Source organism: Schistocerca piceifrons, chromosome 2 (assembly GCF_021461385.2).
Source record: "Schistocerca piceifrons isolate TAMUIC-IGC-003096 chromosome 2, iqSchPice1.1, whole genome shotgun sequence".
NCBI lineage: Eukaryota > Metazoa > Arthropoda > Insecta > Orthoptera > Acrididae > Schistocerca > Schistocerca piceifrons.
In genome coordinates, this window is record NC_060139.1 from 835849776 (window position 1) to 835873460 (window position 23685).

General features: G+C 36.4%; 1 protein-coding gene across 1 annotated transcript in view; it reads left to right on the plus strand.

Annotated features, from left to right (window-relative positions):
• LOC124776740 (beta-galactoside alpha-2,6-sialyltransferase 2) overlaps positions 1 to 23685 on the plus strand; it is a 77711-nt gene that overhangs the window by 41860 nt on the left and 12166 nt on the right. The window contains exons 2-3 of the mRNA XM_047251863.1: positions 10151 to 10350; positions 19320 to 19494. Of these exons, the coding sequence (XP_047107819.1) occupies positions 10151 to 10350; positions 19320 to 19494 (375 nt within the window). The remainder of the gene's footprint in view (positions 1 to 10150; positions 10351 to 19319; positions 19495 to 23685) is intronic.

The following is a 23685-nucleotide window of genomic DNA, read 5'->3' on the forward strand; positions in this document are numbered from 1 at the left end:
AAAAATACTATGTACTTAAGAAGAAAAAAATAGACAAAAGGAAAGATTTAGATAGTAAAAGAGATTCCTCTACTTGTCTATTTCAAGTATGAGAGATTTGGTGAACACTTCAAACATACCTCACTCTTGAGCCTGTCTCACTTGAATTAACATTATATATTCTACTATGGTTACTACTGTATGTATGTGTGTCATGAGATTAACTCTATGTTGTTTGTGTATGAGATATGACAATACTATTTGTTATTACAATTACTTCCTCCATCTGCCCCCACCATAAGCTGGAGAGGAGCCCCAGAAGGGTGCCCTCGAGCATCATCTACCTGCAGGGCACTTCTTATCTATGTTCTGTGTTTGCGTGTGTGTAGTTACGTCTTATTATACTGCATATGTATTCTTATGTACAATATTATAAAGTTCACATTCCTCACAGTCTGTAGCTTATACAATTTACATTAAACAAGCACCTGTTTGAAAATAATGATACACAAAACTAAAGAATTCCTTGTTTTACTTTGTTCAAACAAGAAGATTCATTGTTTTATTCCTTATTATTAACTTATTTCTAAGCCCCATGTGTATATTATGTGCATCATTGTTGCAGTCATGTGATCTTTTACTATGCCATATATGTATCCGAATTTTCTGATACTGGCATGTTCACGTCATCATCTGTATCTGTATGTTTATCTATTTCCATACCAGTATTTGAATTTCTGTCGTCCCATGTATCATACTGTGGCATACAGTGTACATCTGGTTGTGATTTCATATATGGACACTGTTGCTTATAAGTAGCCCTATTGATATTCCATCAGTGATGTGGTTAAATATGCTCCAATTTTCTGTGTCTGTTGAAGCTTTCCCTATGTCCTCAATTTCTGTCCTCTGTCCTCTGTCTTCTGTGTGTGTGTGTTGCATTGTAGTGTTATTTTTGTACTATACCACAACTTGGGTCAACATGTCTGAGCCTCAACTGTTCCTGGATGTTCAGGAAGATTGAGAAAACCTGACAGCCATAGATTTTCCCCATTCTTTTTGCCATGTCTCAATCTTCCAAAGATTTAATTGGCATTTTTCTGTAACATGCTTTCATGTTATCTCATGTACCATGTCCAGTCTTCCCCTTTTGAGCCAGTATGCTGCTACTTTCTGTCTAATGGTTATGTAAATGGGGCATGTTGCAAGAAAAATGCATAGGGCTTCCAAAGGCATGGTGCCAAATGCCCCTGACATTCTAAGAAATGCACTTCTTTGTCCACACCTCACAATAGTTTTGTTGGTTGTGTCAATTGATGTGACCAGACACTTGCTGTGAAGCACATAAATAGCCTCAAAGAGGGCTGTATGATAGATTCATATTGTCTACAATGGTAGTCTGTGGTGAGTTGAGTTTAGTGTGGCAAGTTTGTGCATTAGTCTTGCCACCTTTTTGAATGGTAAGTCTTATGTGCTCATTGAACATCAGTCATTCATCATGGTTTGTACCTAGGTATCTTGTTATTTTTCGTTATAGTGTTGTTTAGTCTAATGGTGGGTTTTCTCTGCAGTTCCCCTTTGACTAGTAAATATACTGTTTGTTTGCCACACTTGTGAGATTATTATGGCTGCATTCATCAGTTATTTTTACAAGGAGCTGTGTAAGCATGCTTTCAAGCTGTGCTCTGGAGTTCACAGTTATTACTGCTAGGAATTTGTCAGTGTCGGCTGTTATACCTTTGCCATACCTTTGCCCTTGACCCAAGCATCTTCATCCAGATTATTTAGGAGTGACTTCATGACAATAGCCTAGAAAACTGGCCTACAGGTTGAGACTTGTGGACATTTTTCAGTTATTTTATTGATAACCCTTTGCATTCCTGCTTACCATTGAGTCACCCTACCTTTGCAGTAGTCAAGTAAGCTATTGTATACGACTGTTGGTGTCTGCATCTCTTGTAGCCTTGCGAACAAGGCAGATCACCAGAGATTGTTGAAGGTGCTGGCTATGTATATTGCTTTTGTTGCTGCGTATTTTTCTGGTATGTCCTGTATTATTTCCAGTGTGTGGTTAACTGCATTGTCTACTGAGTGTTTGGGTTTAAAACTATACTGATGTGGACTAAGACTGAAGATTCTTCTGTGTGACTGTAGTCATTTACACAGGAATCTCTCCTGTACTTTAGCTGAAGTGTTCAAGAGGCAGATGAGCCTATAAGTTTTTGGGTCTGTTGGATGCCAATCCCCTGATTTTTGCTGATTACTATCTTCACAGTTTTCTTTCCATATGGCAGGGACCCTACCTTGCAGCAACGCGTCATTCGGTAGCTGTAGAAATGATATGTGCAATTGTATTTTTGAGTATTTCTGAGTGTATGCCATTTGGACTGGGAGTCTTCTTATTCTTTAATTTTTTAACTGCTAACACTAGCTCTCCTTGGGCAAATGGGACAGCAATAGGGCTATTTGTGTAGGTGTCATCGATTTGTCTTTGTAAGTTTGTGTGATGTTACTAGCTATTCATTTTTTCATCATCAGGGAGAAACTTGTTCAGCAGGTGCACTGCTGAACATTTCCAGCCCCCTGTAATAGTGACCTCTTTGTGGCTAAGAGTTGGCAGTAGTGTCTGGATCTTTACCTTAGCTGTTTGAAGTTTGAATGATTCCCCCATATATTGTTTTGTAGCTGAGTTTTGACAAACTTGTTCCAGTGATCCTGTCTAGTTTGTGTAGTTTGTTTTCAATTGTTTGTGTTGCTTCACTGTGTAGTTCTAGTGTTATTTCCCTCTCTTGTGCTGTTTTCACTTTTTGGTAATGTTTCATTTTTTCACTAGTATCTTTCCTTAGTTTGTTGCCTCAGTGAACCAATGGAGTTTCTGTTTCAGTGCAAATTTTTTCCAGCCAGCTTCATTTGAAAGAAGACACTGTTTCTATTTTCTAGTACTTATCATTTGTTGGGATATAGTGTGGACTTTACATTTGCTAGTGAGATGTCACTACTGCTCGTTCCTCCTACATTGCTGCAGAATGTAGGTGTTTGTCCTGCTTTGTTTAGATCAAAGAGCTGGCATTCATTTATTGTATAAACTACGATTTGTCTGCTATTGTCTGTTCTGTCTACATGTTAGAGCTTTGACCATGCACTGATGTCACTGTCTTTTGTCCCTAGAAAACTGTAAAACTGTGCTATATCTCTTATTTGGTCAGAAAAAGGCCGTATGTCATAATAGTACTTTGCCTACATGGATGTGATGATTCAAGATTCTCATCCATGCATAATTTCAGGTTGGATACATGTTCAGAATATGGTTGTATTATTTTTGTGACTGTGTAATTTTTTTCACTATTACAAGCGCAGGCTTGGTATTTAGGTCACAGTAATTGTTGTGAGATTTACGGAAAGCATAGAAGTTTTTCACCATGCATTTATGGCTCTTGGAGATAGATTATATGTGCCTGTACTTCATTCAGAAGTCTACATAGTTCTACTCCAACCAAAGTGCTGCTATTGCAGTTTAATTGTAAGCTCTTCACATTTGGGGGGGGGGGGGGGGGGGGCTCTATTGAAGGTGTTGTCCCTTTAGGGTTTAAATAAATTTGGCAGGTCCTCTGTCATAAGTATCATTCTGTCTGTCAGTTCTGTCAGGAAACATATTTTTTCTCTTCTGGGTGATTGAGGCATATCACCAGATACAGAGCATTCGGGAAAACTACCATATTTTCTGTCCTGCTTATGCATAAGTTTCAGGCACCGTTGTTTGTGGTAACCATATGGGAAGGTACTCACTAGAATGGAAGCCCATACAAGTTTTACATCATCCTCTACATCATGATTCGACCTATTGGACTGTTCCAGTCTATCAGTCCACCTCTTTTTTGGTATTCCTTAGCATATTTGGCCTGTCAGTCAGTATCCAACACACTGTTTTTGCTAGCTGCTCATTGTCCATTCAAAGCATATGGCTGAGCCATTTTTGGCTATATCCTTCGATTTTCTGATTTTATTTATTTATTTATTGTTCCATGGGATCACATTAAGGAGAAGTCTCAATGGTCATGGAACAAGTCAATACATGAAATTATAAAATGATAGTAGAAACAGATAAAATGAAATATAAAAAACATATCGGGCGACAAGTCGTAAGTTTAAATAAAGAAAATCAACAATGTTACACTGGAATTTGCTTAATTTTTTAGCTCTTCCAGGAGCTCCTCGACAGAATAGAAGGAGTGAGCCATGAGGAAACTCTTCAGTTTAGACTTAAAAGCCTTTGGGCTACTGCTCAGATTTCTGAGTTCCTGTGGTAGCTTATTGAAAATGGATGCGGCAGAATACTGCACTCCTTTCTGCACAAGAGTCAAGGAACTGCATTCCACATACAGATTTGATTTCTGCCTAGTATTAACTGAGTGAAAGCTGCTAACTCTTGGGAATGGGCTAATATTGCTAACAACAAACAACATTAAAGAAAATATATATTGTGAGGGCAATGTCAGAATTCCCAGACTATTGAATAGGGGTCGACAAGAGGTTTTCGAACTTACACCACATATAGCTCGAACAGCCCGTTTCTGAGCCAAAAATACCCTTTTTGAATCAGAAGAATTACCCCAAAAAATAATACCATATGACATAAGCGTATGAAAATACGCGAAGTAGACTACTTTTCGTGTTGAACTGTCACTTATTTCAGATACTGTTCTAATGGTAAATAAAGCAGCATTTAGTTTCTGAACAAGATCCTGGACATGGGCTATCCGAACGCCTAGGAACTTGAACTGTTCCGTCTTGCTTATAATGTGCCCATTCTGTCTGATCAAAATATCGGTTCTTGTTGAATTGTGAGTTAGAAACTGTAAAGACTGAGTCTTACTGTGATTCAGCATCAAATTGTTTTCCACTAGCCACGAACTTATTTCATGAACTACATTATTTGGTACTGTTTCATTATTACACACAAGATCCTTCACTACCAAGCTGGTGTCATCAGCAAACAGAAATATTTTTGAATCACCTGTAATACTAGAAGGCATATCATCTATATAAATAAGAAACAGCAGTGGCCCCAGCACCGACCCTTGGGGAACGCCCCACTTAACAGTGCCCCATTGCGACTGAACATCACTACCACTCTCGATATTGCGGAGAATTACCTTCTGCTTTCTGTTCTTAGAGTAAGAGGCGAACCAATTGTAAGCTACTCCCCTTACTTCGTAATGGTCCAACTTCTGCAGTAATATTTTGTGATCAACACAGTCAAAAGCCTTCGTTAAATCAAAGAAAACACCTAGCGTTCGCAACCTTTTATTTAATCCATCCAAAACCTCACAGAGAAAAGAGAATATAGCATTTTCAGTTGTTAAACCATTTCTAAAACCAAACTGTTCATTTGACAGCAAATTATGTGAATTTAAACGCTCCAGTAACCTTGTATATACAATCTTCTCGATAACTTTAGCAAACACCGATGGCATGGAAATAGGTCTAAAGTTGTCAACATTATCCCTGTCTCCCTTTTTATAAAGTGGCTTGACTACAGAGTACTTTAATCGGTCAGGAAACCGACCACTCCTAAAGGAAAAGTTACAGATATGGCTAAGTACTGGGCTAACATACACAGAACAATACTTCAGTATTCTGCTAGATACCCCATCATATCCATGAGAGTTCTTGGTCTTTAGTGATTTAATTATTAACTCAATCTCCTTCTTGTCAGTGTCATGGAGGAGCATTTCATGTAACAGTCTCGGAACACTTTTTTCTACGAGCGCTACATGATTCCCTGTTGGGACTAGGTTTCTATTTAGTTCACCTGCTATATTCGGAATGTGATTATTAAATACTGTACATATATGCGACTTATCAGGAACACGGACATTCCCACTACACACTGATTCTATATCCTTGACCTGTCTCTGCAGACCAGCCACTTCCTTTACGACTGACCATATGGTTTTAATTTTATCCTGAGACTTAGCTATTCTATCTGCATACCACATACTTTCTGCCTTCCTAATAACTTTTTTAAGCACCTTACAATACTGTTTGTAATGGGCTGCTGCATTTAGATTTTGATATAACTGCCACTTTGTTCTACAGGATATTCTTATCCCTCTAGTCAGCCACCCAGGCTGCCTATTTGTGCTAGTACCCTGTTTTGAATGTTCTAACAGAAAGCAACTTTCAAAGAGCATGAGAAAAGTCTTGAGAAAAGTATTATATTTATCGTCTACTGTATCAGCGCTATAAACATCTTGCCACTCTTGTTCCTTGATAAGGTTTACAAAGGTCTCTACAGCAACTGGATCAGCTTTCCTACACAGTTGATAACTATATTTAACATGTGTTGCAGCACAAAAATCTTTTAGAGTTAAAATTTGTGCATCATGATCTGAAAGGCCATTCACCTTTTTGCTAACAGAATGCCCTTCTAGTAATGAGGAATGAACAAAAATGTTGTCTATGGTTGTTCTACTGTTCCCTTGCACTCTCGCTGGAAAGAATACGGTTTGCATAAGATTATATGAATTAAGGAGGTCTACCAGCATCCTTTTCCTTGCACAATCACTGAGTCACCACATATAACTAACTTTTTGTATTTCCTATAAAGTGAACCAAGAACCTCCTCTAGCTTTAGCAAAAATGTTGTGAAATCGGCATCTGGGGATCTATAAATAACAACGGTTAGAAGTTTAGCTCCATTAAATTTAACCACACCTGCACAACATTCAAACACCTTTTCACTGCAGTACTTGGAAACATCAGTTGACTCAACTGGCATGCCGTTTTTCACATACGTGGCAACTCCCCCACACCGCAAAGAGCTCCTAGAAAAGCTGCCAGCCAACCTGTATCCTGATGTTGGAAGGATTACCAGTTCTCATCTGGCGTCTTCTGTGTGGATGTGATCCATTCGCTACAACCTTTGATTCTTCTCGATAACTTTATTTCTGTGGCTTGAATTTGACTCTTGCCATTAGCCTTCAGGCTCCATATTTCACTGTTGTACAAAAGGGTTGGGACTTTCACTGACTTGCAGAATTTTGTCTGGGTCTCTGTACCATAGGTTTTTGCCAATGATCTATATATTGTGCTGCACATCGCTGAGAATGGATAACTTTCTCAGGATGTCTTAGTTGCATTCATATGTTAAAGTTTGATATTTTTGATACAGGTGGCAACTGAACATATTTTTATCTTATAATTACCTTTCCCTTAAAGGCCTCAACTTTGTTTTTGGTTTTAGAGGTTCCATTGTCATTTATTTTCAGTGTGTTGTGCAGCAGATGATCTGTTTGCAGTGTATGATCTTCAGAGGAGGCACTAACAGCCTGGTTATCAGATAAGAATGATGACACAATGGCTGTGCAAAAGTGTGTTTCTTGTTACTCATTTAAATGATATGTCCCCTCAGTTAGAGATGAGGTTCTTAATGTCTCAGGCTCTGTAATAGGTGTACATTAAATAGGTTGACTGATGACTAGTGTACCCTTGATAAACGTGTGATTTAATTAAACTGATGGTTATACCCAAATGAATGAATGAATGAATGATACATTTGCATAAACTTATGGGCAGTTCCTGAGAAAACCACAAAAAAATGCATTTTTCACCTTTTTTATGCCATCAGCAGTAGACCAAAACCCAACTGTGGATTCTGAGATCACTGTGTGCAGCAAATTGCTGTAATTTTTACGATATATTCCTAAGATTCCAGTCTCAAACAGCTCTGATTATTTTCTAGATATCTTTATCCATTACCGAGATACAGAGGTTTGAAGTTACCCTACTTGTGCACATAAAATATGCACTTAAGCTGCAGTGTGAAGTGAAAATGTCGTGACATACAATGGAGAAACATGTTGTAAAGTGTCTCCATTATCATCAGAAGGGTTCTGGAAACTAAAGCACAAGAAACGTTTTTGTGCTCACGAACTCCAATCTGAGGTGTAAAATTAGTTTTGTGTTATTTCTGTTCCACATAAGTAAACTACCAAAATTTTGCTAGCCTATAAACTTCTTTTCATATGAGTGACATGCCTTGCTGTGGCAGGGAAAATAAGGGAACCAGCAGAAAGAAGAGGAGCATTAAACAGGTGAACATGCTCCTCTTTATTAAAAAGCTCGAACTGAAAAGTGAAGTACCAGCTGCCACATTCTACCTTCCTCAACACCTGTCAAATTTTCACAAAAATATTGGCATGTAAACATATTCACATTTTTTATTTTTTTATTTTTTTTTTTTTTTTTTTTTTGCAGAGAAAGAAGGAAAAAGTGGCAGTAAGAAAGAGGCAGAAAACTAACAAATACTGGAAGATGGTAGACAGTGGTTGTGGCATAAAAAGAGCGAAGGAGACAATGGCAGTGTAGAGAAAGAGAGGCATACAGTTGCAATGGAACATAGTAGACATTGAGAGAAGAGTGACAGAGAGAGTGCCAGTGGGAGAAGAATAAAGAGAAAGAGAAAGTGGAACTTGGTGTGAGCCAGTGATAATGAGAGACAGAGTCAGTGACAATGGCTACAAGGAAGAGAGAGACAGAGACAGTGAGGTGAGACACCAGCAATGGGAAGGAAAAATGTGAGTTAATGCGGATGAGTAGGAAGATCAACCTGTAATGTTTGGATACAGTATTACTAGTGTCCTGCTTGACACAGTCAGTCATTTAAATATCTGGGGGTAACATTGCAAGGAACAAGCAAGTGAGAACTATGGCAGGGAAGGCAAATGGTCAGCTTTGGTTTATTGAGAGAATTTTAGGAAAGAGTGGTTCACCTATAAAGGAGACTGCATATAGGACACTGATGCGATCTGTTCTTGAGTACTGTGTGAATGTTTGAGATCTGTACCAGGCTGGATTCAAGGAAGACGTTTAAGCAATTCAGAGGCAGCAAGTTAGATTTGATAATGGTAGGTTCAAACAACACATATGTGTTATGGAAATGCTTTGGGAACTCAAATGGGAATCCCTGGAGGGAAGGCAACATTCTTTTTGAGAAACACTATTGAGAAAATTTATAGAACCAACACTTGAAGCTGATGGCCAAACGATTCTACTACCATCAATGCACATTTGCATAACGATGATGACGTTAACATACAAGAAATTCCCTTGCTCTATTTGCAAGTGGAACAGGGGAGGAAATGACTGGGTACCTTCTGCTACTCACCGTGCATTGGCTCGTGGAGTATCTGTGTAGATTTATGGCAGATTGTGGGAGTGAGAGGTGAGTTACATGTTAGAAAGAGCATGAATATGTTTGTGAACATGTTTAAAGGTGCTGAGGAAGGTAGAATGATGTAGCTGGTACCCCACTTTTCAGTCAGAATATTTTTGTTAATATGAGCATATCTGCCTTTTCTGTGCTCTGATAGGAGCATTTTTCTGCCAGTGCATTATGACTTTTTGTGCTTGTGCCACTTACGCAACAAATCAAAACTTTTCCTCTTTCATCTTTTCCATATTTGGGTTGAAGGAAAGTATCCATGAATATGGAGAAAGATAATAATAATCCCCTTTTTATAAATTCATGGAGAAATCCCATTAACATGTAGATAGCATGTTTTTTTCCTTCAGGAGTTGGATAGATGAGACTTTCAAAAAGGTTGTCAGCCATCTCCAGATGATTTGTATGTAGGTTTAAGAAGTATCAGTTTTTCTTGATAACATGACCCTCCTTGTTTTATGATAATGTTAAAGCTTACAGCATCAAATTACAGCTTCGTAACTAAGATACTTGTGGTCATCTTACAATTGTGCTGAAATTCTTCCTTGCAGAGTAAATATTTGTGTATTGAGTTGACAACATGCTCCCAGTCTAATTCTCTGAACAAGCTGATTTTACTCAAGGGAGCACACTTAGTGTAATCATGTCTTTGTCTGAAATAAATTTTGTATGCCTACACTATGGTTCTCTGCTCACTGAGTAATATATCCAGATAGTTTTATTTTCAGAGGCTTACAGTCAGCAAATGCAGTTCTGCAAATCAGAAAAGCAATGATCCAAAGACATGTATTTGCAGTTCTGAACACAAATTGCATTGTGCTTTGTAATAATGAATAACGTTAGTTCTGGCATGCATTATTATTTTGCTTCATTTGTTTTTTTTTTCTGTGCAGACTTAAATTGTTACATGAATACCATACTAACATTTGACTTTATATGATTTAGATACACATGATGTTGTTCTGAGGTTCAACCATGCACCAACAGAAGGTTATGAATCTGATGTTGGATCAAAGACAACTCTGCGCATTCTTAATTCACAGGTTGTATCAAAACCTGAATTCAATTTCCTTACATCAGCACTTTATCAAGGTATCTCTCTCCTTGCTTGGGATCCAAGTAATTACTCGTCATCTCTTGAAGAGGTAAGCTTGTTCCTTAATTTTACTGGTGTCACTTCTAATATAATAATAATAATAATAATAATAATAATAATAATAATAATAATAATAATAATAATGAAAGTAATATTTACACTTGGAGAAACATTGAACATACCCACAGTCTTAATTTATCAGATAAATTTTGCTCAGTGGTTTAAGACGAAAATCAACTTTCTTGCATTGTCTCCTTCTTGTTTGTATAGCAGTATATGATACTCATAGTAAATCCTGCTACTTATTGTTCATTGGATGAACATGTTCTCATATGCTACTCAATCAGTGATTGCTGACATCTCTGATACCTTAGATGAAAGGATTTGAAATCATGTGGTCTACTATGGATACCTGATGATGCTGAACTGTTAGCTATTCTTAATGTACTGTTGATTAGTATCTGCTCATATGGCACAACATGCAGTGCCCTGGCTTGTGAGATAGGGAGATGTGCCAGACCCACACTGAATCCACATGGCGGATTAACAACTGTCGGCTGGTTTAGTGACAGCATGATTGTGTTATAGGCTGTCTCCCATGCTCATTTAGGCAATTGTTGGGCTGGACCCTAACTTCCGCATCAGAGAATATTATATGCAAGCAGTTTAAATATGACAATGCACTTAACAAAGGTACATGATTCACAGGCAGGTGCTCCACACAACTTCTTTCCCTTAGGTTCCTTGACAACTATTGGCATCAGTAGGAGCATCCAGCTACACAGTTAAATAATAAAATAAAATTTGCCGTATAAAAGTGTACACCATACTTGACAGGATAAATGCTAGGGAAAATAAAGGAAGACTATTGATCAATGATAATTTACTGAAATTATGCATAATGTTCTAGAGCTAGTTGTGTGCATCATGCTATTGTTTTTATGCTTGTTGACATATAAAATTATGTTATTAATGGAACTTTTCCATCATGATAAATAATATAGTGAAAATATTTCAATGCCAATGTTGAATGATAAGTACAAGTGTCACTATGTAATAATATACTGCAATTTGTGGAGAATTTAATACAGTGTATGAAGCATGTAAAATATAAGGGAGTTGCATGACATTCAGGGGAAGGTATTATGAATTAACAACTGTTTAGAACAAAATGACAATAACACAAATATAGCCCAGCAGTACCCTCTTAAACAGCTGTCGTAGGCTTCCACAGTGTATTTCATGTTTCATAAACAGACTTAATATATCATAGACTGTTAAAAATATTAAATCAAAGTTTTTGACTAATGCTTGGAACAAGAAAAGTTTTGTGGTGTGATTGATATTTGTAACTCTTTTTGTTGCCAAGTTATTAAAAAGTATACAGTCATCTCAAAGGATAAAAGTAGTTTCTTAGTTTTACTTCATTAGCTCTTGCAAAGAAGGGTACAATAATACTATGCTCATTGGTGTTTGCACTGACATTTTCATAAGAATATCAAAATAACGCATAAAAAGTTGAATGACGAAGCTATTGGTAGAGTATAGATTGACTTCAATTGCTATGTAAATACCAGATAATGGTAAAGAAATGCAGTGCCCACAGTATTGGCACCTAATTTTAGTATGAGTCAGTTTATTTCAGAAAACCATTCCACTGCAAGCATCAGCAAATGATGTATGATTGCACATCTCTGTCCAATAACTCTCAGATTTATTTAGCAAGCAATAGCAGATACTTTTTGTAATGGGGGAGAAGCAGCATTTTTCACATAAGAGGCTTTACTGCTTCTTTTGATGCATGCATTTTAGCTAAGCACCTTTTTTTTGTTACCATATACTTCAAATAATCCAATATTCCACATGGTTCTGCTACATGATGGTATTTACAGAATATGAGTTAAAAAAAGGTTAAAAAAAAGATTATTTTTTCAATTAAGGCCACTTAGTTGCTTCCGTATCTCACTGATAAATATATATTTATTATCCACACAAGTAATATTTAAAACATCAACTCTGGGGTTTACAGAACACGACTTGTGACTGCACGAATGAATTGTTTATTTTGTGAACTGATCACTTGTTTAATATATTGTTTTAATCTCTTTAATTCTTTATCAATTAATTAGAGGTACTAAATATTTTTATTTGTTCTCCATAGAAAAATATAAGGGTTTGTTTTAGATTGTGGGCATATTTTACACTTCCTGTCATAACATTGTGGCAACTATTACGAACAATAAAAATAAAAGAAATAATTACATAACCTGATTAATGCTACATATAAATACTATTTGTATAAATGGAAGTATTCTCATTCTCTAAAAGGAATTCATTAATACTTTGAAAAAAATTATTGGTAAGAAACTCCTTCAAGGCTATTTCAAAGCCGTTTCCACTTGAGTTTTAAATTTTTTAGAAGTTTGTTATAAAATTTGATCCCCACATAAGAGGAGCTGTGGTCTACACTTTTTGTGTTGTGCCTTTCCAGATGATAACCATAGTCTCTCCTACTTTGTAAATGTGTACACCTCTGTTTAGACTATTGTAGATACTTATGAGACATTATGCACAGAAAAATGATGAAAAGCACTGGACATTGTTTAGTCATAATTAGACAGATTCTCAAATATCTAAGATGAACAATGTGTCCATTACATTGAGTTTAAAGTTGAATATGCCAGAAAGTTAACTTATTTTGTCTGTTTTCCTTAATTGATATTTTTACTGGTCCTAGAGTATCTTGGAAGAGGAACTATGCAAACACACTGTAAATTTGAGGTTCATGTTAAGGAATTTATTTCCTGTAAAATATGTTAATGCAAGTGATGCAAATCTCTGGGATCTCTGCTAAAGTGGCAGTGCTGAGATAACATGACATGTTAACGAGTATATACTCATCTCCTTCCAGCAGCAAGAGGTCAAACTACACTGTGATGCTGTTGTCAGCATAATGCTACACTATTAGAACATATAAATGACAAAGAAATGAAACAAAATATAAAAACAAGTCCTTGCATCTTTTAGACTGTGATCAACACTAATTAAAATATTTTACGAAGTCAAGAAAGCAAGCTTCTACACTGAACACTACAACACTGCGCACACAGGCTGACAATCAAAGTCATAGTGTAATATTCCTTATATTCATGATTAGTGTTATAGAACTTGACATTTCTCATGAGTGTTGACTCCTGATTATGATGTAAGCTCACTTTTAATCATGACCAGGGATAAGGCTCAGACTTTGTCTTCAGATTTGGCAGTAAATGTTGGAAGCTATGGATTTAGCACAATATCCAACAGTGCACATAAATATGACACTTCCCAGATCTGTGAGCCATATTTTCTTTCTCTCAAATACAGCAACTCTTCATATTAAACATTTCTTTACATGGAATAATACAGTAGTTCCTTAACTCTCTATTGCAGTGTAAGTGCCAAGATGACAGATTGAAATAAACAATAGAATGTATACACATTTCAAATTCTTTGGCTCAGTTTATTTGCTTTCCATATTGTCATCTATTGCTGTTGCATCAGGGCTAATGTGTCTCGATTCTTGGAGGATATACAAATGGCCCTACGGATACAGCCACTTATGTAGTTTATGTGATCATCATCCCACTTCAAAGACACAAGTCGTTACTCCAGATTACTCACCACATGTAAATGTATACCAAAAACATTCACAACAGTAGTACTCTTTTAAATATTAATTATTACATTGTTTTATACTTTGTGAGTATCATTTGTTGGTAAAGTAGAAGTAGGGATACATATCTCTCTTCCAGAAATATATGTGACACCAAAATAATCTGAGGTGTGGATCAATAGCATAATGATGATGTTGTATGCATTGTTGTGCATTTGCTCACAGTATTTTCAAAAGAATGGTATTATTTTTATTTTCAAAATGAGGGTGAAGGGATAGATTGTTGCCATAATGATGTTCTGTCATACTACCAAGAATACACTGAAAGAACTGTCTGGATTGCATAATCTATTGAGAAGACTATCATCATTAGGTTCTATCATAAAAATAAGCAAAATAGGAAATCTTGAAATTGTTAAGAAAAATTTTGCAGCAGGAGATAGTGATGACAGTCTGATGAAACACGTTATAACAATTGATGTAGAGAAATGAAGTGTAACCCAAACAGTTCTTTCATTGCATAAATGCACCATTTCTTCATTAAGACTTTAAGTCTTTCATGATCATAGTCATGAGTGGTGTAATTTAAAATGGTATATAATTGTATATTTGTGTACTAAGTGTTGGTAATGACATGCTTCAGAAGTAGGACTGACATCTTCCTGTTAGAAGGAAACTTTATCTTGGCCAAAAGAAAATATTTGTAAATATAAACCCCAGGTTTGTGAAACAGTAGTACATACTTTCAGAGATAAAGGGAAGAGAAGGTATTGTAGAATGGTCCTCAAGCTTAACACTGAATAATTACTTCCCAACTCCTTTTCTTCTTCAGCTCTTTCCAGATGAAAGTATTAGTTTACATTATATTAAAATAATTGTGTTATATGGACACAATGCCAAGCAATCTCTGGGATGTGGAAAGAAGTGTAAGATGTAAATTTTATTTAAGAGCAATACAATAAAATGACTTAGTGTTACCGACACTCGCAGTGTAAGTTTCTTCAGTTTTTTTAGCCTATCAGTTCATAGTGTGTCAGAGTGTTTTGGAAGACACTTCCTCCTGCTCTAAAACCCTTTATTTTTATAGTATGACATATTGCTGTATTTTAGTGCTGACATTAATCATGAAATAAACTAAACCAATGATTTAAACAGTTTCTGTGAAGTTACTCTTTATTGAAGAAGATGGAGCCATGCAACAGAAAGTTCTTTAATTTAGTTGTAAACTCCACCTTATCTTAATGGTTTAATGTTTATTTTGGAGGATCTGTGAATTATATAATGCACTACATAATGAGTTATATCTTATGAAGGTAGAAATATACCATAAACTGGCAACTTTGTGATGCCTTAAACGAGCACTTTTTATAACATAATCTTATACAAATGTGTACTCTATATATATATAATTTTATAACCTGCATCCTTTAATTTTGGTGACAATAAGTTTTTATGTAAATGAGGTATTCACACTGAGACAAATGATGGAGAAGTTTTATGAATTCAATAAAGACTTACACCTTATGTTCATTGACTACCAGCACGCATATGAAAGCATTAATAGGCCACCCCTCCAAAAGATAACATGGGAGTTCAGTATACCAATGAAGTATTTTAGGGTGATTGCAGCTTGTTACAACTGATCAAGTTGACTAGTACACTTCACAAATCAGTTGTCAGCACCGTTCACAGTTAAGAATGGGCTGAGGCAGGGTGACACTCTGTCATCAGTCCTGTTCAACTTTGCACTGGAAATGGTGGTGTGCAGTTGGCTGTAACAGGATTATGGAAATGATTGGAAGAGAGATTATCCTTGCAGTTGCAGATGATGTAGTGAAGGTAGGTGAAACTCTGAATAAGATGGCAGCAGATACATCTTGATTTATGCTAGAAGCAAGCAAACTAGGGATACTGGTCAATGGTGAGAAAGGAAAATATATGGTAGTTTCTAGTTGACAAAATGATAAGGACACCAGCAGTATAGACAGTCACAATTTTGAGAGTCAAAACATTCAAGTACCAGTGTCAATATTGTCAAATATACAGGGTGTTTCAAAAATGACCGGTATATTTGAAACGGCAATAAAAACTAAACGAGCAGCGATAGAAATACACCGTTTGTTGCAATATGCTTGGGACAACAGTACATTTTCAGGTGGACAAACTTTCGAAATTACAGTAGTTACAATTTTCAACAACAGATGGCGCTGCGGTCTGGGAAACTCTATAGTACGATATTTTCCACATATCCACCATGTGTAGCAATAATATGGCGTAGTCTCTGAATGAAATTACCCGAAACCTTTGACAACGTGTCTGGCGGAATGGCTTCACATGCAGATGAGATGTACTGCTTCAGCTGTTCAATTGTTTCTGGATTCTGGTGGTACACCTGGTCTTTCAAGTGTCCCCACAGAAAGAAGTCACAGGGGTTCATGTCTGGCGAATAGGGAGGCCAATCCACGCCGCCTCCTGTATGTTTCGGATAGCCCAAAGCAATCACACGATCATCGAAATATTCATTCAGTAAATTAAAGATGTCGGCCGTGCGATGTGGCCGGGCACCATCTTGCATAAACCACGAGGTGTTCGCAGTGTTGTCTAAGGCAGTTTGTACCGCAACAAATGAAGAATGTCCATATAGGGTGATGCAGTAATCGTTTCGGATCTGAAAAATGGGCCAATGATTCCTTTGGAAGAAATGGCGGCCCAGACCAGTACTTTTTGAGGATGCAGGGACGATGGGACTGCAACATGGGGCTTTTCGGTTCCCCATGTGCACCAGTTCTGTTTATTGACGAAGCCGTCCAGGTAAAAATAAGCTTCGTCAGTAAACCAAATGCTGCCCACATGCATATCGCCGTCATCAATCCTGTGCACTATATCGTTAGTGAATGTCTCTCGTGCAGCAATGGTAGCGGCACTGAGGGGTTGCCGCGTTTGAATTTTGTATGGATAGAGGTGTAAACTCTGGCGCATGAGATGATACGTGGACGTTGGCGTCATTTGGACCGCAGCTGCAACACGGCGAACGGAAACCTGAGGCCGCTGTTGGATCACCTGCTGCACTAGCTGCGCGTTGTGGTTGCCATATGCGGTCGCCCTACCTTTCCAGCACGTTCATCCGTCACGTTCCCAGTCCGTTGAAATTTTTCAAACAGATCCTTTATTGTATCGCTTTTCGGTCCTTTGGTTACATTAAACCTCTGTTGAAAACTTCGTCTTGTTGCAACAACACTGTGTTCTAGGCGGTGGAATTCCAACACCAGAAAAATCCTCTGTTCTAAGGAATAAACCATGTTGTCTACAGCACACTTGCACGTTGTGAACAGCACACGCTTACAGCAAAAAGACGACGTACAGAATGGCGCACCCACAGACTGCATTGTCTTCTATATCTTTCACATCACTTGCAGCGCCATCTGTTGTTGAAAATTGTAACTACTGTAATTTCGAAAGTTTGTCCGCCTGAAAATGTACTGTTGTCCCAAGCATATTGCAACAAATGGTGTATTTCTAACGCTGCTCGTTTAGTTTTTATTGCCGTTTCAAATATACCGGTCATTTTTGAAACACCCTGTAAATGGAACAGAGAAAGAAATTCAACAAAAGGACAGTAAATGTGACCTGAGTGTACTACAGTTTAAACCACTTACATATGTCATGCATTGTATCCCAGGAAAGCAAGCTACATGTAATTAGTGCAACTGGTTATAATGTATGGTTGTGAGATGTGCAAGTACACAGGCAACAGAAGAGTGGATCCATGCTTTTGAGAGCACATTTGAGAAGACATGTTCTCTGAGCAGAAGTTGATACTCTCCCTAACAAAGAAGTAGTACATCAGCCAACTGGTAGATGTCCAACGGATCATCTGTGGGCAAGGTGGAAAGACAGAACTCTAGTGACCCTGAAAGAAACAGATCCAACAGCCAGGATTGAAGATGCCTGTGACAGAAGTAAATGGGCAAACATATGTAATCAATTTTTATGACGTTACAATTCTGTTTCATTATGATTGATGGACTGGATGATTATTTTGTTATATTTTGTGTTTAAGTATTTGTATATTTTTGTCTTCTGCCCTAAATGGCCTGTTTATGTGCAACAAATGACTATGATGATGGGGTATTCAGAATATAGAATATTAATTGTCACAAAGTAACCACCTAACTCAGGACAAAATTGTGACATGAAGTCTAAGACATGGAGAATAGGGTTAAATTTATCCATAACATAAGATGGGCTGACTTAGTGTTTCGTTATGGCACACAGTTATAACTTTGTTACAGATTTGCTCAGTTTTATGATTTTTGTTTCATCAATACACAGAAAAACATTAGTCACAAAGTCTGGCAAATTGGTGAGACTTATTTCTCTAACTTTCTTAAAATACAAATGATTGTACACCTATTGTGATTGAAACAAAATAAAAATGAAGAAAAATGGTAAACTACATTAAGAAAAGTAATTAAATGAAACTTCTACACACCTATTTACCCATCTGTTCAGTGGAACTGTGAGAGGGAGGGAAAAAAGGGGCAGGTCACAACACTTGCATTTAACACTATATATTTTAAGCAAGGTAAGTAGTGCAAACTATTAGACATGTTCCAGTGGTATGAGAAACAAAAAAATGTTGTGATGTATTTAATACTATATTATGAGCAACTGTGTATTATTTTTAGAAATGAAGTTAAAATGTGGAAAATATTTTTTTCTTTTTTTACTAAACCATTCACAGATATCACTAATTTCATTAATGAGACTTGTTATCTATATTTTGAATTGTCACACTTGTTTCTGCAGGTATGTGTGTAGTCACAAACTTACCCTTATAATCTATGGAAATAACTTATTTCACTCTCCAATGCCTGAAGGAAATTTAACTTTTATACAGAATGGTCTGTGGATGAAACTTATTTGTAACAACTTACCTTCAGTTAGTGAGCTCTTCAAAGTTATTGACAGTGGAAAAGAGATCCAAAGAAATTTTCAGAGACTTTTTCCACTTGCAGACAAAATGGCTTTGTGACAATCTCAAGTGTAGTGCACATACCTGTTGCTTCCATCGCTAATTGCAGCACTATGCAAGAACACACTGCAGCATAGCTAAGGGTTGAACATTGATCCAACTTACAGTATTTAAGAACAAAAAGCTATTGTCAAAATGAAATACTTAAGTAACAAAGTTGCCCTGCTTTATGGTGTTCTTCTTTTAACATTTTCAATTTTGGACATTTACCTTTTTTTTATTTTCTCCCTTATGTCACGAAATTTTATGTCGTGCAAGCTGCAAATTTATTCATTAATCATTTCAGCTTCTAGGAAGTTGTTCATAGTTGATTATTTCTAAATTACAGTGGTATGAAAATCCTGATTTTGATGTTTTCACCCCATACTTCAAACATCGAGAAAAGTTTCCAGATGCAGTGTTTCACTTGCTGGATCCACGCTCACAGTGGCTTCTATGGGAATACATACAGAGCCACATTCCTGTACGTATAAGAAAAAATCCACCATCTTCAGGATTCTTAGGTAATGTCTCCCTTCTTCACAAATTTAAAGTAACAAGGATATAATATTTTGCAAAATTAAATTACTCCTATCTTTTCATATGTCATAGTGTTTAGTAAAGCATTAATTAGTTCTTAGTTATGTCATATATTACATTTTATTTTATTTTTGTTGTTGTCAGAAACATCTTTTTGTACATTAAGTGACTTGCCTAGTGACTTTAAGAAAATGTTAAGGAAAATGACATAATGTCTATTAATTAATTTCATAATGAAGTAATATAAGCATATTGTCAAATAATGGAAAATCCAGGATGGAATAATGACAATATTATAGAAAGGGCAGTTGCTCCTACCGTATAGCGGAGTTGCTGAGTTGCAGATAGCAATAACAAAAAGACTGTCAAACAAAGCTGGCCTTGGTGGCCCCAGACTGTGGCCAGTGAATGTGTGTGTGTACATTTTCTAATTCTGATGAAAGCCTGTGTGGCTGAAAGCTTTGTTTCACAGCTTTTTTGTTGTGTCTGTCTGTGACTTGGCATCTCTGCTATATGGTCAGTAGCAACTATACTTTTCATAATATTGTCAAAAGTAAATTATCACTGTTCTACATGTTATTTTTGCATAAGTTGTTTTCAATAATTTACTTCTTACATTTCACTTCATGTGTTCCCCTCATTGACATATTAGTCCTTTTCTTTAGTCATACTTCTGGTGCAATGCAGCCCTTGTTTCTTTTGTGCCACAGTTCAGTTTGCAATTTTCTTAAATTTGTGTTCGCAATAATCTTAGACATTATTATTTTGTGTGACAAAAGTTGAGCACTGTTTTTTAAATTGACATTTTATAAAACCCAAGATAATATACTTTGTATACAGATTTATTTTGATTATGGAAGCAAAGGAACTTCACTCTCAAAATAAAACATGAAATTGATGCTCTTTCTTCCAGAAGATCTCCTAAACTCAGAAATATGCAAAAGATTATAGAGTTTACTTTTTACGTACAATCCTCAAAGGAGTTCCACTAAAATGCACTCTTCTAGGGCAGAAATATTGTGGCTCTACCCGCCACCCAATAACATCAGTATTCAGTATTCAGTATTCAGTTTATTCACCATTGACCACTTACAGTGGAATAGGTCTGAACATTAAATATATAATTAACAATAACTTTACAGTAAAGTTTTTACAATTTAATTCCTTTTCTTTTAGGAATATTCTTATATACTAATGTCAATGATTATTTCAAGATATTCTGTTATCTTATAAAATGGGTGTTTGAGTAACCAATCATAAACCTTATGTTTGAAAATATTACTGGTCAGTGACCGGGCAGATGCTGGAAGTTTATTGAAGAGTTTTAAACTCATTATTTTCTGTGAGTTTGCAGTCTTTGTGAGTCTGTGTCTTGGTATGTCGAAGTCCAGTTTGCCTCTGGTGCTGTGGAGATGTATGTTCTCTCTGATCTCGAACTCATTTAAGTTGCTTTTGACATAAAGCAGTGCTGTGTAGATGTATAGTTTCACAACAGTTAATATCATGTGATTGATAAAGAGGGGGTGGCAGTGTTCCTTGGGCTTAACTTTGCTCATTATTCTGATTACTTTTTTTTTGAATTTTCAGAATTTCACTGACAAAGCAAGAATGTCCCCATAACAATATGCCATAGGAAATGTGTGACTGAAAGAGGCCAAAATATACCACCTTTAGATACTCATCAGTGACTGCATCTGTCAGTCTCCAGATGAGATAACGCACTCTTGCTATTCTCTTGCAGATATGGCTAATGTGTTCCTCCCAGTTTAATTTTGAATGAATGTGGAATCCTAACAATTTTATTGATTTGCCTTTAACAGCTGTAGTTAAACCCAGAATTAGTTCTTGTGTTTTATCAGGATTACACAGGAGTTCATTAGAAGAAAACCAATCCATTACTAGTTCTAGTTTTTCCTGTGTTGCCTGATGCAGTTCTATTGTGTCATGGTGTGTATTGAGCAATGTTGTATCATCTGCATAACACACTATTGAATTTTCTCCTACATGGTAAGGTAAGTCATTAATTGCAATGATGAACAGAAAAGGACCTAGGACCGAGCCCTGAGGCACTCCAGTCCGAACTTCCTTCAGTGAACAGCATCTATTTTTAATTGAAACAAACTGTCTCCCGTTACTTAAGTATGATTCAATTACATCCAAAGATGGTTTGTGTATGCCATAAAATTCCAGTTTTGCAAGTAGGGTGTTAGATGGTATGCAGTCGGAGGCTTTGCTAAAATCACAAAGTATGACTGATACTAGATCCTTATTTTCGAATGCAGTTAACACCTGGTTAACAACTTCAGTGACAGCAGTAGTGGTATTTTTACCATGTTGATATGCAAACTGTCTGTTGGAGAGGAGACCATGCTTATCAAAATAGTTATTTAGTTGACTGTACATTACATATTCAAAAACTTTAGAGAAAATTGGGACAATAGAAACTGGTCGATAGTTTTGGGGCAGATGTTTATCTACCTTTTTAGAGACTGGTATCACTTTAGCAGTTTTGAGTGCATCTGGGAAATCTCCAGATTCTAAACACACATTAAAAATGAAAGAAAGAGGTTGACAGATAAGGCGTATTTTTTTTTTTTCATTACATAGTAAGAAAACCAATAACAGTCCATACTTTTGGAGTTGGTGAATCTTGCCACAGCTTTTACAATATCCTCTGGGGTGACAACATTCCAGTGGAAAGTATACATCCTATGGGGCACAGCACTAAGATGATCTAGTGCACAAGTGCCATTTTGCTTGATTTTGTTTTTCAGCTCGTTCACTGAGGTTAGGAAGTAATTATTTACTTCTTCTGGGACCAAGCATTGCATCTTGTGTATGGGTTGGTGAATTATATTGGTTGATGATATCCCATGCTGCTTTACATTTGTTGGGAGCACTTTCAATGTAATCTTCACATGCTTGATTTTTGGCCAAGGACAGTTTGTCTTTGTAGATTTTTTTACATTTTAGATAAGCTCTATAAGAAGTATTATCTAGCTCAGGTCCTTGTTGACAAGAATTTTTATATATTCTGTACAGTCTGAGCAGCTCCTCCCTAGTGAGAGCTAGCTCATCTGTATACCATTTTAGCTGTTTGTTTTTCTGTTTATGCTTAGGGCTACTTTTGATTAATGGTGAGCAGGAGTACCATAACTCTACGAGTATTTCCAGGAAGTTGTTAAACACCATTTCACCAGCACCCTTCTCAGGTTGTGTGTTGTATACAAAGTCCCAGTTAACATCAGATATTCTGTCAATAAATAAATTAATATATTCATCTTTCTGCCCTCTTACCCATGTGGCATTAGACTTGATTCTGACTGATTTGGGCAACTGATCACAGGAGAATGTTAAAATCACTGGTTCATGATCAGCTAGGGCTCCACTGGCAAGTCTGATGCCATACATATCTCTAGAAAAATTTACTATAATATTATCTAAGCACACCTTATCCTGTGTTGGTGTGTAATTTGTACATTGTAAATTTAGTGATCTTAAGATATTAAAAAACGTTCTAGTAACATGTTCATCATTGTTGGCCATTTCAATGTTGAAATCGCCACAGATAATTAGTTTTATATTAGATTTTAGTATTTTCCTCATAAGCAGCTCAAATCTTTCGAAAAATGTATTTACATCTCCTCCTGGTGATCTATATAAGTTAACAATTATAGTATTCTCTATGTTTAGTCTTACACAGCTAAATTCTCCATCTAGTTCTGCACAGTAAGAGCTAACATCTATTTTAGTAAACATTGTACTATCTTTAACAAATATTAGGACACCTCCATTCTTCTTTCACTTCTACAGATAATGTCTCCAACAGCATACCCTTGAGGAACAAAATATTGTACTTGATCTTCTGTCAACTAATGTTCTGAGATACAAACAACATCAACGTTTTCAATACTGCAAAAATGTTCTAATTGTAATACTTTGTTCCTAATGCAGCAAATGTTTGTTTGCATCACAGTAACAGATTTATCTTTATTGTTTATTGTCTGTGAACACTCTCTCATTCGAATGTCACTTCTAACACCTAGTTCAAGTACAGGAGGTTTATTACCCACCAATTCACAGACTTTTATACTAAAAATGATGTACATTCCAGGTATTACTCAAACCGCTACTTTCGTAGATTGTTTTATTCTGTGTGAGTCTTTCTGTAATTA